This window comes from Pongo abelii, chromosome 21 (genome assembly GCF_028885655.2).
Source record: "Pongo abelii isolate AG06213 chromosome 21, NHGRI_mPonAbe1-v2.0_pri, whole genome shotgun sequence".
NCBI lineage: Eukaryota > Metazoa > Chordata > Mammalia > Primates > Hominidae > Pongo > Pongo abelii.
The window spans coordinates 15,237,373-15,253,302 of record NC_072006.2 but is presented as its reverse complement, the minus strand read 5'-3'; the positions used below and the strand labels follow the sequence as shown (position 1 = coordinate 15,253,302).

The 15,930-nt window shown below is 40.3% G+C and overlaps 1 protein-coding gene across 7 annotated transcripts in view; it reads left to right on the top strand.

The window, feature by feature from the left end:
• RALGAPA2 (Ral GTPase activating protein catalytic subunit alpha 2) overlaps positions 1–15,930 on the top strand; it is a 326,207-nt gene that overhangs the window by 177,713 nt on the left and 132,564 nt on the right. For all 7 annotated transcript variants that reach the window (XR_010138774.1, XM_054541632.2, XM_054541631.2 and 4 more), the window contains 6 exons: positions 496–554; positions 4,530–4,638; positions 9,972–10,082; positions 11,439–11,507; positions 11,798–11,935; positions 15,273–15,456. Coding sequence is in view for 6 of the 7 variants with exons in the window: in XM_054541632.2 (XP_054397607.2) it covers positions 496–554; positions 4,530–4,638; positions 9,972–10,082; positions 11,439–11,507; positions 11,798–11,935; positions 15,273–15,456 (670 nt within the window). In the remaining variant the exon portion in view is untranslated. The remainder of the gene's footprint in view (positions 1–495; positions 555–4,529; positions 4,639–9,971; positions 10,083–11,438; positions 11,508–11,797; positions 11,936–15,272; positions 15,457–15,930) is intronic.

Sequence of the window (15,930 nt, the reverse complement as noted above, 5' to 3'; positions counted from 1 at the left end):
AATATTCAATCCCCTTGTTGGCCTGATTAAATACTACTAATAATTTGAGATTCTAAATTATTTATTGGAGAATAAAAGTAAGCATTTGTTCTCTCCTCAGCTGACTTTGAGGTAAACAAAAATGCTTTTAGAATCTCAGAATCAATCAAACTATAAAACATAATTACAGTATATAATTCAGTGTACAACATATAATTCAATTAAAGTAAAAGAAAACCGAGATTTTCCTATCTGGAAGTCTCATTTGCTTTATACCAGAAGCGCTCTACTCCCGCGGGCTGAATGGCCTAGGGAGGCCCTGTGGAGACCCCCATCTTCCGCCACCCGCTCCCCCGAGCCCAGTGTTCTTCTCCCGCCAGGCTCTCACTCATAGATGAGCTCTCTGAGCTCCCTGGTCGAACTTCAGTAGCTCCTGGCTGCCTGGAACATGGTCAGAACATGTGGGAAACCAACTATGACACAAAGTTTTTATTTTACTTAATTTTGTGTTTTTAGCATTACCTCATAAATATTTTACTGAAGAATGCCACAGAAGAACCAAATGAATATGCAAGGTAAATGTTGAATAAGAGGTAAACTATTTTAGAATTTTAAGATACACATTTATGTGTAAGTAGTTAATGTTACAAAAGAAAACACTTATTCTTTCACATAGCTCTTATACAGACTGAAAAGTATAGGAAGAATGATGCCAGGAAGATGCTTTGCATGATTATTTAAAAAGGTGTCATTATTAAGTAAAAATTGTAAAGTGCAGAAGAGTATATAGTACACTATTTTGTGTGAGAAAAAGCAAGATTACAAATATAATCATGTATCCTCTGATACTTTCAAGAAGAAAGAAAATGAAAATATAAACCAAATATTTATAGAAATGGTGTATGTGTAGGGTAGTGACTCTCAAACAGTGATGATCTTTTACACCAGGAGACATTTGGCAGTGTCTGGAAACATTTTGGGTGCTTCTGCCAGGCATCTGAGGTTGCTAGCAACCTATGATCAAGATATATGAGGTTTTCTGGGCTACTTACGTGATGAAAAGTTTCTGCCTCTCCTCCCAACGTGAAGACCAAAGCTGGGAATGCTAATGGAGGGGAACACCTGTCTCTGATCCTCAATTTCAAACCCCATAAGGTCACCAGAAGCCCAGCTCAGCCTCTTACTCCCTCCTAGGAATGGTTCATGTTCTGCTCCCTCTGTAGCCTCATTCCAAGACAGCAGCCCATCATTCATCACTGCCTTACCAGCTATTTGATGATTTTAAGTGTTTTTTCTCTTGTATTTTGTTAGTAGATGGGTTAGTTCAAATTTCCTAGTCTGCTTTTACCAGAAGCTAAACTGATAATAATTTGTAAATATTAAGCTAACATTGCATTTTTGGATAACCTCAACTTGGTTTATGTGATACCAGACTTGGTTTGGCTAATACTTTGTTCAGGAAAGTTGCTTTTATATTGATGGCCTATAATTTTCCTTCCCCATCCTTCCCTTATCAGGTTTGATTATAATTTTATAAAGTCTCACAAAATGACTTAAGTACTGTTTCATTTTCTTTAATCAGAAAGAGTTTTTACAAAATTAGAGTTAATATTCTTGAATATTTAGTAGACCTTGATGGTAAAACTACCTAGGTCTAATATTTTCTTGATGAGAAGATTAACCACTGACTCATTCTCTTCAGTGATTTTAGGACTATTAAGATTTTCTTCTTTTTCTACTTTTTTTTTTTTTTTTGACAGTACTGATAAACTTTTCTAGGAATTTGCCTATTTCACCTAAATTTTAAAATATACTGGTATATGAGTTGTGAGTTATCTCTATTATCTTTTTTTTTTTTTTTTTTTGAGATGGGGTCTCGCTCTATTGTCCAGGCTGGAGTGCAGTGGCGCAATCTCAGCTCACTGCAAACTCCACCTCCCGGGTTCGCGCCATTCTCCTGCCTCAGCCTCCCAAGTAGCTGGGACTACAGGCGCCCGCCACCACGCCCGGCTAATTTTTTTGTATTTTTAGTAGAGACGGGACTTCACCGTGTTAGCCAGGATGGTCTCGATCTCCTGACCTCGTGATCTGCCCACCTCAGCCTCCCAAAGTGCTGGGATTATAGGCATGAGCCACCGTGCCCGGCCATCTCTATTATCTTTTATCTCTTTCACTTCTATGGTTACATCCACTTTTTAATCTCTGACACGTTTTGTGTATCCTCTGATTTTTTAACTAGTCTTGCCAAAGATTTGTCAATTTTATTAGTCTTTTCAAAGACTAGACTTTTGTCTTTGTTCAACTTCTCTATTTTATATTTGCTTTTATTTCCCACTCTCTATTCTTTTCTATCCTTCCTTTTACTTTCTTTACCATCTTACCTTTAAGGTTATATATTATTTTCTTACCTTTAAGGTTATGTATTTATTATATTAATTTCTCCTTTACAGATATAAACATTTAAGACTATATGTTTATTGCTATTTACTACTTTGTCTGAATTCTATAGGTATCTTTTTGTTACTGATGTCTTAGTTAATTGCATTGTGGATCAAAATGTCTTACAGCAGTCTTTGAAATTGTTGAAATTTGCTTAATGACCCACTAGGTAGTCCGTTTTTGTCAGTATCCCATATAAACCTGAAAAAAATGTATGCCCTATTCTTTGTTGGGCATAGTCTTCTAATTGTGTTTATTAAATTTTTTTAATACTGGGCTTCAAATATTCTGTATCCTGTCTGATTTTTTTCATCAGCTTGATCACCTTTTGGAAGAAAAATGTTAAAATCTGCTGCTATTATGGTGTGTTTATGTATTTCTCCTTATATACTGTCAAATTTTGCTTTATATATTTTGAGGCTATGTGATTAGTTGCATAAAAGTTTAGAATTGTCCTATATAGTGAATCAAATATTTTACATTTTTGTAGTGACTCTTTATTTCTAAGGAGGATTTTTTTTATCTTAAAGACCACTGGTTTAGTTATTGTTAAATAATACTTTCTATTCTTTTTAATTAACCTTTTTATATTCTTCTTTTAGATGTCTATGCAAAAACTGTATATATCCAGATTTTGTAATTTTATCCCATCCCATCTTTATTTTTTAACTGAAGCTTTAGATTCATTTTCATTTGTTACAATTACTGATCTGTTTGGATGTACTTCTTTTATCATATGTTATACTTTATTTTCAATAGGAAAGAAAGATCCTATTAAAAATAAGGTATAATATTTCTTTTATTTCTCCTTTATCTTGCCTTCATTTCCCCATCCCCTGTTTTTCTTTCTTTCTTTCTTCTTCTTTTTTTTTTTTTGGATTTTTTTTCTATTCTATTTATTACCTCAGTTGTTTTTAAATCATAGGCTCCCTTTCCTTCTTTTAGAGGTTCTGCTAGATATTTGAACATGCATACTTACCAAGCCTGCAGCTAGTCTCTCGTTACTCTCTTCCTGAACAGTGCATGTTGCTCAGAACATAATTCCCTGATTTTGCTCCTGCCTCACTGAACTTTCTCCTTTCTGTCCCTTTTGCTGACCTCTCCTCCTCTACCTAATCTCTGATGAATGTTAGAGTGACGCAGAGTTTAGGGCTGGGCCTATTCTCTCTATGACTTCCTGGGCACTCTTATTCTGATCAGCCAAATACCATCTTCTTGCTCATTTATTTACCTGCCTCTTCAGTGAGCCCCTTTTATATTCAGACTTATATATTAAACTGCCTACTTGATATCTCAACTTGAATGTTTTAACACAACCATAACTGAGCCCTTGAATCTCCTTCTGACCCCCCGAGCTGCCTGTCCCTCAGATTTCATCTCACCACATGGCCCCACCATTCCCCCAGGTTTTCAGTTCAGAAATTTAGAGAAAACCCTTGATTTCTTCTTTTTCCTACACCTACTGCATGTAAACCATCAAGTCTTGGCAATACTTCTTCCTCTCTCTTTCTTTAGTGTAGAAAGCCAAATTTCTGTGGAGTTAAAAACAGAATAGAAATGTATATGGCATGGTCGGCTTTCTGTGAAGAATATCTGGTCCTACCACATTGTTTAGAAGAATTAACAGTGAAATTTATTTTGAAAGTTGTATTTAAATATACTTTAAAATAAAATATAGCATTTGTTTTATGTTTGTGGTAGGTATTGTGCATATTATGGTAAATAAAACAATTACAAACACAATTTTTGAGAGTTTTCTCAGATTTATGTTTTTTATTCTTCCTCAAAAATATCTTGAAACAGTAAAATGTAATAACCTATTAGTTTCAACAAAACTAAGTGATATATATGGTCTGTGACGATTAACAGAAAATATGCCATTTGTTTAATTAAATATTTAGGTACTAAACCATTATCAATATTTCTATTTGTCCTGAAAATTGGCCTATTGAGGGTTTTTTATCTTTTCTTTCAAGAAGACATTCTGCTAATAGATCTATAATTTTTGCTATTTTGTATAAATAGATTTAAAGTGTTTTGTTATTTGAAAATACAGAGAAAGTTTATTAAGTTTCATGAGAGTTTTCCTCTGTTTTCTTCTTTTTAAAAAGATGCATTGCCGTTTGCTCCCTTGGGGTCTGGATATGTGAAGAGCTTGCACAGTGTACAAGCCACCCTCAGGTGAAAGAGGCCATCAATGTGATAGGAGTAACTCTGAAGGTATTACCAGTTTGTGGTGCTGATTGGATATTAAGCCATATCTGAGGCATTTAACAGTTTGAGTTTGAATTAGCCCCATCTTTTTTATCCCCCAAATGACAGAGGGATTGTGATTCTCATTGCATGTGCTGTGAGGCTCCTGGGAGGGGCACCGACTGATGCTCCCCTGCTGGCAGCTGCAGCCTGGCCACCAGTGTCTAGAGTATTCCTGGACCAGTGGCCGAATGGGTTCCTCTGGTGGCTGGGAAGCTCCTGTTGCAAAGAGGACACCTGTCACCTCTTGGTGGGGGTGACAAGAGAGTGGGATCTCGTGCTCTGGCCTCTTCAGCAGGCCTGGGAGAGGCCTCCACACCTTGCAGTTAGGCCCCTCAGTGTTCACCATCCGGCTGAATCTTGGGCACTTTAAGGACATCTTTGTCTCTTTGTTTTGTTAATGAGAAGAAGAACTGCCATTCACTGGGCACTCACACTAGGTCAGAGTAATGGCGAACTCTAAATACTTCTGTTAATCTTCAAGACAGCTCTGCAAGATAGACGTTGCAATTTCTGTTTTATACCAGAGGAAATCAAGGCCCAGAGAAATTAGGTCACAAGCCCAAGGCCACACAGGTATAAGTGATGGAACCAGCAATAAAAGCAGATCTGTGTGGCATTAAAGACATGCTTGAACTTTCACAGGTGCTGTTAGGCTGCCTCTAAGCCAGAGCTCAAATCCTGCTGGATCCTTTCCTAGGTCCTGCTTGGAAATGGTGGTAATAAACAGCATTGCCATTATCACACTTAGGGAACTGGTGAGTGCCTGGTCTCTGCCAGGCGCTGTGCTGAGGGTTTTGTGGAAGTTCTTAGTTCAGGGGTAAGCATCCTCAGTTTACTGGTGGAGGAACTGAGGTGCAGGAGCATTAAGGAACTTGGTCAAGGCTCTAGAATGACGACCTCACTGAGCCAAAGTTCAACCCCTGAACCATCCACCTAACACCAGCATTCAAGCTGCTGCGTGCCCTTCTGTGCCGCCTGCCACACGCAGCTATAATAGCAATGGCACTTAACAGCTGACGCCTGGGACTGTCACCATCAGGCCAGCAACAGCCTCTGTACCACCCTTTGTGCATTATCTGCTTCTGCCCATAGGATGACTAGCCAGTGCTGTCTTCCACCCTTGATTTGGCGTCTGGCCCCTGCTTGACCAAACTCAGTGCCTCCTGTTCCCCAGGTATACCCTCTGAGCACCCCCATTGCCTCATCCTCCCACATTTCTCCTCCACAACACCTGGGAGTGGAGGTGGGGGTGGTTGTTGTATTATGGGAGCTAGAAAAACACTTGCTGCTGATCCCTGTGATGAGGACTGGAAAAATTATCCAACCACAATATCACAGAAGAGTGTCCCTCCAGCCAGAGCAGGGTGCTGACCCCTGACCTTTGTCAGCAAGTTTAATCCTCAGAGCTGCCCTGTGAGGGGAAATGTCAGTGCCACCTCCACTTCACAAATGAGGTAGATGAGCTGACTAGGAACCGAAGGAGCTTGCCAAAGCCAAACCCAGAACACTCTGGCCACATGTGTGGAGTTTTGCACAACTGAGGTATGCAGGGTACCTCCTGACTCCCAAAGCCATGGAGAAATATTTACATATAATTTATTAAAGTGAAAACAAGTTGGCTATAAATTATAGATCAATGTAGATTCCAATTCATTTTTAAATACCCTTTTTCAATTCTAAGATCTGTTTTTAAATTTTTATTTTTTCTTAAACCTAGATGTATATAGTTAATGTAAGGTGGTTCCCCCATCTCTACTCCTTCCATAGAAAAACTATTAATAACTCTGGTGTGTTAGATTAAAGGAGATAGACACACACAGACACACAGAGTCACACATCGCATAGTGATGGGGATATGTTCTAAGAAGAGTATCGCTAGGTGATTGCATTGTTGTGTGAACATCATAAAGAATATTACAGAAACCTAGGTGGTTTCTGGACTGTCTGGGATGGCCTGTTGCTCTGAGGTTATAAACCTGTACAGCACACTACTGTGCTAAATACTATAGGAACTGAATATTCAATTGGAACACAATGGTAGATACTTGTGTATTTAAACATGTCTAGACATAGAAGAGGTGCAGTAAAAATATGGCACTATAAGCTTATGGGACTAGCGTTGTATATGTGGTGCTTACCAAATGTTTCCAAAACATATTTAGGAGGTACATGACTGTATATATATTTCTATATAATATAGGAAAGAGATAGAAATTGATAACAGAGTAGAGGGATAGATATTCTTTCTGCAACTTTTCTATAATTATGGGGGAAAATATAAGACATCAAAAAAAAATGTGGTTACCACATATTGAGCTCTCACTCTGTCCACTATCCCAGCACAGCATGGAGATTGTCCTGTTGAATCCTCCCCCTCTGGATAGCAGCAAAAGAGAAGAGGACTGAGGAAGGTCAAAGAACTGACTCCAGCTTGAATTGCTAAGAAAGCAGAGGGATCAGGATGCAGCCAAGTTGTTCTGTCTTTAACCATTATTAATAACAGGAAACTCATTGACTTAAGTCCTGGTCTCTGAGGACACCTCCCTCCCCACTTCCCTCCTCTCCTGCCTCCCTCTAGTTTCCGTGTTGCTGTGGCAACTGGGTTGTTTTACCTAAGGACATAGCACATAAATCGAAGAACTGAGGACTGGGAGGGAAAGAGTTGCTACAAGGAATGAGGAGAACAACCACCACTATGAGAACAGGGGACTCTAGGAGGCTTTGGGGCTCTGCCAGGAGGGACAGAAATGGAGAAAGAGGAGGCAGTGGGGTACTTGGCCCCACCCCAAGCCCAGCCTGAGCCTGAGCCTGCTTTGTGGGTAGCGGAGAGTGCAAGCCCTGGCAGGGCTTCCTGCTTTATGGGCTCCACATAAAGCCAGCGCCACCTCTCTTGTAAGAAGCCTTCAGAAATGCCCTGCAAGGGTGACCTAGGTGCGCCAATGAATGTGCAGAGCATTCCACTCAGCAAGGTGTTGGTTGGCTGGTTTGTTTATGGTAGGGTAGCAGATGGATGGCAGGCATGGGGTGGTTGGGGGAGGTGGTTCTAAGCCACAGCCATACTCACCAACTCTTGTGAGCTGCCCAGCCCTGCTCCTTCTCCCACCTCTTCTCTGAGACGTGACTGACTTTCCTCCTTCTCCTTACCCCACTGTTGTTTCTGGCTTTGAGTCCTGCCAGCTGTACTTCCTGAATGCCCATTGAATGCCCATGGTCCGTCCCACCCACTGCCCAAGTCCATCCCTCACACACTCACCCTGCCAATACTCAGCCTCCTGATCAGTCACCAGTCCTAGACTGGCCCCCACAGATTACTGTTCATACCACTGTCAGAGGGATCTGTCCATGCACAGGCTGACCAGTGCAGCCCACAGGCTGGAGTGCTCAGCATGGCACTCTGTCGGTGCCCTATGACTCTATGCTGGAGAAGTGAGAGAGCAAATGAATGGCTTATTTCATCTCCACCATTCCCCACCTCCTTCATTACGTGTCAGTAACACCACCCTGCCTGCAGCCCCCTGTATCCGACCGACCTTTCCTGCCTTGGTGCCTGGGCCCTGCCACCCATACCTGGAAGGAGACCCCACATCCCCCCTGCATTCTTCCAGGTACAGCTTAGCTCTCCTCTCCCTCCACGGTGCCTTCTCTCTGCCTGTTTTCCTCCAAGCCTCATGTCCCACTCTTGTCTGCCCATAGCTTTTGTGTCTTGTCTGTCAGCTCTCATAATTTTCCCTTGTCTGTTTCCAGCTTCTTGAGTTCAGAGCTTTGCCAGCCTTATCTTTCCACCTGGTGACTCTGCCACTGTGGTGCAGCAGCAACACACACAGTGCCCACTCATGTTCTCCCACTCTCTCAGAGTTTCATCTTCATCTTAGGCACACCACGCGCATCCTTAAGGGGGCCATGCTAGGCATTAAAGATACAGTGGTGAACAATATATGCAGGAAAATAACAAATAAAAAGGTCAGCCCTGATAGCCTGTAATGCTGTGAAGGAGATCTAATAGGGGAATAGGATGAAGCTGAAGAGCTGACGGGGTGGGCCACCACCCAGGTCTTGGGTCGGGGGCGGTGTGGTGGCCTCAGGGAGGAGATGACATTTTGTGCCACAATTTGAAAGGTATAACAATGCAAGCCACATGCAGACCTGGGGATTAAGTGTTCCAAGCAAAGTTGGGAAGGAGCAGGTGCAAAGGCCATGGGGCAGAAGCAAGCCAGAGTGTTTGAGAGATGGAACAAGACCAGTAGCAATTGGGTCATCTGGGATGTGGGATCTCTGTGGCCAGGGAAGGCTGTGAAGAGCCCCTGAGTGCAACGACTACAGCCCTGGATTTAGCTAGTGCCTCTCAGGTAGGGGTAGTCAGTAACTGTTTATTCTGTAGAATTAAAAACCTTTCCCTTATCTTCTTCCTTATTCTGTACATTTGTCACTGGGGCACTAAACGTTGATGATGGTCTGCTTCATGTGGCTTAGAGTGAGGTGTCCCTAGACTAGGGTCAGCGACGAACCTTTCCTGCGGTAGATAATGAGATATGGATAATGGTGTAGCCCCATGTTCTGGCCAGGGAGGAAAGCAGAGGGTGCCCTTGTCCCTTCTGTGCTCTCCCAGCATGAAAAAGTAAGACCTTGAAGGTGCTGCCCTTAGACATGCTGCCTCACAATCAATGGAAGCATCCAGCCCTTGGTGGTGACTTGAGACGCATGCCAGCCTCAGGAAACATACTCAAAATAATTGAGTATACCAGAATTCATTAGTTATCTTCTCCTACACTCTAATTTTACACATTCTTAGTATGTCATACATGTAGGTCAAGTTTTATTTCATAGGATAGAAAGCCATTTGATCAATCCCTGTTTCTCCATGTGTAAAATGAAAATAACATCTACCTTGCAGAGCTGTCAGTGAAGATTTATCAGTGAGAGAATGAGTAAAATCCTTGTAAAAGGTTCAGCGTACAGGGATACATTTTAATTTTCTCTAGTTGTCAAAAATATGATTTATGTGAGCTGAATAAGAAATTTGAAATTATGGTTTTAATTTCCAAATGAATAAATGAAAGCTCCTTGTTCCTGTAGAACGTTATGTAAATTAACACAGTGAGGCTACAGAAGAGGCAGTTTTAAAATGGTGATGTGACAATGTCTAAACTCTCTGGTAATAGGACATATTTTTCATCAATTTGAGGCAAAACAGATAAATGTAATCTAAAAGGAACTGAGAAGAAATAACTATTTTGTCCTTAAGAATGATGCACCTGTTAAGTTATGTGTCTGCTTTGGGATTCGGTTTCCTTTTATAGTTTCCCAACAAAATCGTGGCCCAGGTAGCTTGCGATGTGCTTCAGTTGCTGGTTTCCTACTGGGAGAAGCTTCAGATGTTTGAATCCTCTCTGCCTCGGAAAATGGCAGAAGTAAGTCTTTTTTTCTTTAATACCAAAACGTAAGCATTTCCTTTTTACTGTATTTGATATTTAATTAATTATAGATATTCAAATAATTGTTAGAGAACCGACTATTAAATTGCCACAAGTCACTCGTTTTAAGATTAAGTTAGACTGGTTCTTCTCAGCTGTGATTTCAGGCACTATGTAAAGAAGCCAGCAGTATTCCAGACAGAGGCTTATACTTGGGGAGTTTGAAAGGCAGGCACGACCACAACAAAGAGACCTTTTGTAGATTGGGCGTCATTCATCAAGAGCAATTTGGATGGTGCCAACAAGGAGTAGGCAGCTGGTTATGATGCCCTCCGTGAGGGGTGGAGGGGGGCAGCTGTTGTGTAAAACAGAAGTCTCTCCCAGACTAAAGCCCTGGACCACACTTTCTGCCCTAGCATGATTACCGGCTGTAATGAGATTGCTACCACGATAACCTCTGTGGGGGTAACTGGTAGGAAAGAGGGGCGGAAGGAATAGGAAGAATCTTCTCAACAGTCATATCCTGAAGGCCACTTGCATCCAAGGGTGCTTTGCCTATACACAAGCAGGCAGCTTCACTCCCATAGGTGTCCATGGGATAAGGCACTTCTACTGATTTTTATAGCTGCACTTTTAAAACATACCCTGTTCTTATACATCCAGTGGTAACTCTTCGAGGAAACTTCATTTGTCCCCATGAGGTATTACAAGGAGAGAGAAGAAGTGATATTGATTTATTTCTCTCAGCCCTAGACAGATTTCACTGGAAAGAACACTTTGTTCCCTCAGAGATACATTAAAAGGCACAAGTGATTTTTGACCTTAAGTGACCTAGAGTGAAATGGAGTTTGGACATGGGAACATAAAGTGCTCTGAAATGGAAAGTAGGGTTTTGGGGTGACGATGTAATTTATCATCTAATTGGGACTGCTTTTGAGAATAAAAGGGGTGCTGTTTACACCAGGACAGCAGGTGGAGATGTAGGGTAATTTACAATAAAACTAAAATGGGAGCATTTTCATAATTATTTTTGGAAGTATTTTTTTATTTTCACTATGAAAACTGTGGAAACCGATGTTCAGAATTATGTGACTGCAGAGAGAAATACTCTTTTCTCTGCCTTCCCTCCTAATTTTTCAACCAGAAAAGTAGAGTAGAAACTGGATGTGGCCCCATTGTCTTTCCCTAATTTTCAAGATCACCACACAGCTGGCTCTCTGCTTTGTATCACCTTTCTCTGGTGAGTTGGCACCAAGCTGGGTTTAGTTGCAAGGCCATCATGGAACTCCTAACATAGGCTTACAAAGGCTTACGAATATGGTCTGTTTGATTGGGGATTTATCTTTTATGCAGATCCTTGTGGCCACAATTGCTTTTCTTTTACCAAGTGCAGAGTACTCCTCAGTGGAAACAGACAAGAAGGTAGGTGGCACATTAAGTTTTTCCTAGAGTTTTTTTATTTTAACGTAAGGTAAAATGACAAATAATGTTACAACTAGTGATATCCTTTGTAATATCCTTCTCTATTGGCCTTAACAGTCTTTTTTGTGAAAATGCTACTTATTTATTTATTTATTTATTTATGTACTTACCTACTTATCTAGCACCTGCATGTCCACTGAATACTGTGTGTAGGGACAATTCTCTTATTATTACATGTAGTGAGGTTTAAGAGACTGCAGCGTAAGTTACTGGGCATGTTCTTCTTCCAGTTTATTGTGTCCTTGCTGCTCTGCCTCTTGGACTGGTGCATGGCATTGCCCGTGAGTGTCCTTCTCCACCCCGTGTCCACGGCGGTCCTAGAGGAGCAGCATTCAGCCAGAGCCCCCTTGCTGGATTATATCTACAGGGTGAGTCTCCACCTGGGCCTGGGGGAATGGAGTGTGGGTTTATATGCCAGAGAACCACCAAAATATGTCTTATGCATGTACTTATTTGTCATTGCCCTTTTGAAAAGGATTTATGGTAGCTTAAACGTTTTCTTAAAAAGTAACTAACTTGGCTGGGTGTGGTAGCTCACGCCTGTAATCCCAGCACTTTGGGAGGCCGAGGCGGGTGGATCATGAGGTCAGGAGATTGAGACCATCCTGGCTAACACGGTGAAACCCTGTCTCTACTAAAAATACAAAAAATTAGCCGGGCGTGGTGGCGGGTGCCTGTAGTCCCAGCTACCCCAGAGGCTGAGGCAGGAGAATGGCGTGAACCTGGGAGGCGGAGTTTGCAGTGAGCCGAGATCTCGCCACTGCACTCCAACCTGGGCAACAGAGCGAGACTCCATCCCAAAAAAAAAAAAAAAGTAAGTAACTTAAGGACTGAAAGCAGAACAGATGTAAAGAAGCAGTGGTTACCAAGTTAAAGATGCATGCATTTTACATGACTATCATCTTTAATCTTTAAACAACTGCAGTTTTGTCAGAATTCTTCAATTTTCATGGAACATGTTCTATGTCTACTTAAAGAACTGTTCATATTATAGGGATATCTACATGAATTTTTTCCCTAGGGCAAATAGCTTCTTTTTAAAAGATTATTTTTGTTGATACATATTAGATGTACATATTTTCAGGGTACATTTGATAATTTAATACATTCATGTAATCAAATCAGGGTAATTGGGATGTCTGTCTTAAATGTTTATCTTTTCTTCATGCTAGGGACACTGGAATTATTCTCTTCTAGCTATTTTGAAATCTACAGTTGATTAATGTTAACTACAGCTACCCTACTAGTCTATAGAACACCAGGTCTTATTTCTTTTATGTATTTGTATACGGCATTAGTTTGACAAAATCTGTTTATCAAAGGAAGAAAAAGGTTTAATGGTCTTAGTAATCGTTTTGCCTCAAAAAAATCTTAAGAAATAAATTAAGGAACTATGTCCCATCAAAGTAATTAGCTTCATCATTTTTATAACATTTAAAATATTCTTAGTTAACCCCCCATCCTTTCCCCCTACACACATTCACACTGAGGACTAGGTGTGGCATTTGCTCTGGATTGCTTATAATATCCTTCTGTAATTTGTCTTAACAATGTCTCTCAAACCTTGGTTGTTTGTTTAGCATTTGCATGTCCACTGAATAATTACTGTTATGGAGGGAAAATTCTGTGGTTTATTCTTTTAGTAAGAAACCTTTAATAATAAAAAAGGGTCCAAGTCACAGACTGATTAGTTTGTTGCCTTATTTTTAAAAGTATTACTTTTAAAAAAAAACAAAAAACACCTAATAGTGGTTGAAATTCTACTAAAAAGTGTTTGTGTATTCTTAAATGGTTTCTTCGGTAGCCAAGGATTTTAATAACTATATTAGGATTCATTAGATACTTCTGTTGTTTTTGTGGCTTATAAACCTGTACAGAGCTTGGTTTGGGCCAATGGCATTAGCCACAATCACTTATGTAAATCTCTTTTCTGAGTTCTTTCTTTTCTTAAAGATTTCTCTTAAAATTGCTTTACCACTATAAAAGTCACCTCATAGTAAAAATTCATAAATTTACTAAATAACTGTTTGTTTTGTATTTTAAAAGTAAACTTTTTATTGAAGTATAATATGCTTCCAGAAAACTGCATCAGTCTGTAAGTGAAAGCTTGATGAATTTTTACCAAGTGAGCATGCTTGTAAAATCGGAGTCCGGATCAGGAAACAGAACATTCCTGGCATCCTGGAAGCCTTCTCTGTGCCTCCCCGTAGCCACTGGCCCCATACCCATGTCCAGGGATAGCCGCTATCGTGTGTAACAGAGCAGAGTAGTTTTGCCTGTTTTGAACTTTATACAAATTGAGTCATACAGTATGTCCTCTTTTGTCTGACCTCTTTTGCTCAACATTATTTTTGAGTGATGTATTCAAACCGTTGTGAATAGTTGCAGATTTTTCACTCTTGGTGATATGTAGTATTACACAGAATAAACCACAATGTATTTATCCATTTTACTGTTCATAGACATTTGGATAGTTTAGAGTTTTGGACCAATAAAATGTGAATATTCAAGGTTTGTTTTTGTTTTTTGTTTTTGTTTTTGTTTTTTTGTACATATACGTATGCATTTCTGTTGGGTGTATACCTAGGAGTGAAGTTGCTAGAATACATGTATTCTGCCTTATTGGTGAACACCAAATAATTTTCCAAAGTATTTGTGCTAGTTTACACATAACATGTGGTTTTAATGTGCATTTCCTACATTTATTGCATTTTGGCTACTAGAAATTAATTCTCTCAGTGATTGCAGCTTAATTTTTAAATTAATAAGAGAGCTGCCATAAGGATTTTCCTATACTGCATTTTTTGCTAGGAAGAGGACATAGTCAAGTGGTTGCCCTGACAACTGTAATTCTTGGTACTTTGTAGCCATTTACAAAGGGTACCTGACCACAAGGCCTCTTGCCATGTCAGCAAACCAAAGCTAGTCATCTAAAAGTGAATTTACTTTACATAAATATATTTAACCCAATGGTGTTTTCCTATTTTCTCAAGTATTACTTTGATTCTTATAAAAATCAGTGTTTGGAGTTGATGATCTTGAATTTATGATTAAAAAGGAAAATCTGTTGCAATTATTACCTCATTATGCATTTTGGCATATTCAAGATGGTTTGTGTTTGCATGGCTTGTATGTGTACAAAGGCTCAAATGAGTAGATAGATCTTCAATCAACTGCAATTTGTAAACAACCAGTGAACTTTCAGGAACGAATCTTGTGAAAATAAGAATAATTTAAAAATTGTATTAAGTTAGCCCTTACAATTTATGGCATCGTGAGTTATACTGATTTAAACTCATGACTGGTCATGACGTGCACTAGTTGGTCTCTGCTTGTTGTGCTCGTTCCACCCTCCACCGTGATTGGCCTGTCCCACCACTACCCTTCATCCCCTGATTAGTTCCCTCTACCTGTGCCGCCTTTGGTGGACAGGAGGGGGACTTAGGTACGTGCAGTCACACAGAATGTGAATAAGTACTTTTTAACTTTTACTTTCCTTTTGCCTTGAGAACATATTTCTTGGCATTGATATGAAAGGAGCAAAATAAATTTGCTAATAACAAGAAGGTATTTAAGAATGGTCGTTCCATTTCCAGCTAGGACCAAGCAGGAGTCCTAGCTGCCAAGTGCTACAGTAGTTAGACAGATTGTCAGGGGACACGAGGTGGGTAGCATCCATGGTGCACATGGCCTCTGTTTTCACAGGTTTTGCACTGCTGTGTGTGTGGGTCAAGCACGTACACCCAACAGAGTCACTACACACTGACCCTGGCTGACTTGTCATCCACGGATTATGACCCCTTCCTGCCACTGGCGAATGTGAAGAGCTCTGAGCCAGTCCAGTATCATTCGTCAGCAGAATTGGGTAACCTGCTGACTGTTGAAGAGGGTGAGTATTCTTTCAGGTATGAAATCTTGTGGGAAGGAAAAGGAAGGATTTAGCCTTTTGCCATGCTTGCTGTACTATTTTTTTTTTTAATCTAGTTGAAGTTGAAATCCTAGTTCCTGGAGTCCTCTGTGATGGCAAATTCTGCCTTCCTTGTTTCTTCTTTTTTTTCTCTTTTTTTTTCTCCTCTGTTTTCCCATTTTAGTAGTTCAAATGGTTTTTGTATTATTGAAGACAGGTATGTCTCAGATCCATGGAACTCACAAAAAAGGCTCATTTTCTATCCTCAAGGAGCTTTACATCTAATGGAAAACACACAGTGAAGTCCAGAAGGACTCATTGTGGACTGGTAGCACCATGAGGGCTTTCCATGAAGAAGGACTTAAGCCAGACTTAGCAGGGTGGACAGGTGTTGAAAGGAGCTCATAGATTTTTCCAAGTTAGGAGAGCATCATGAAAAGAGATGGAAATTTACTT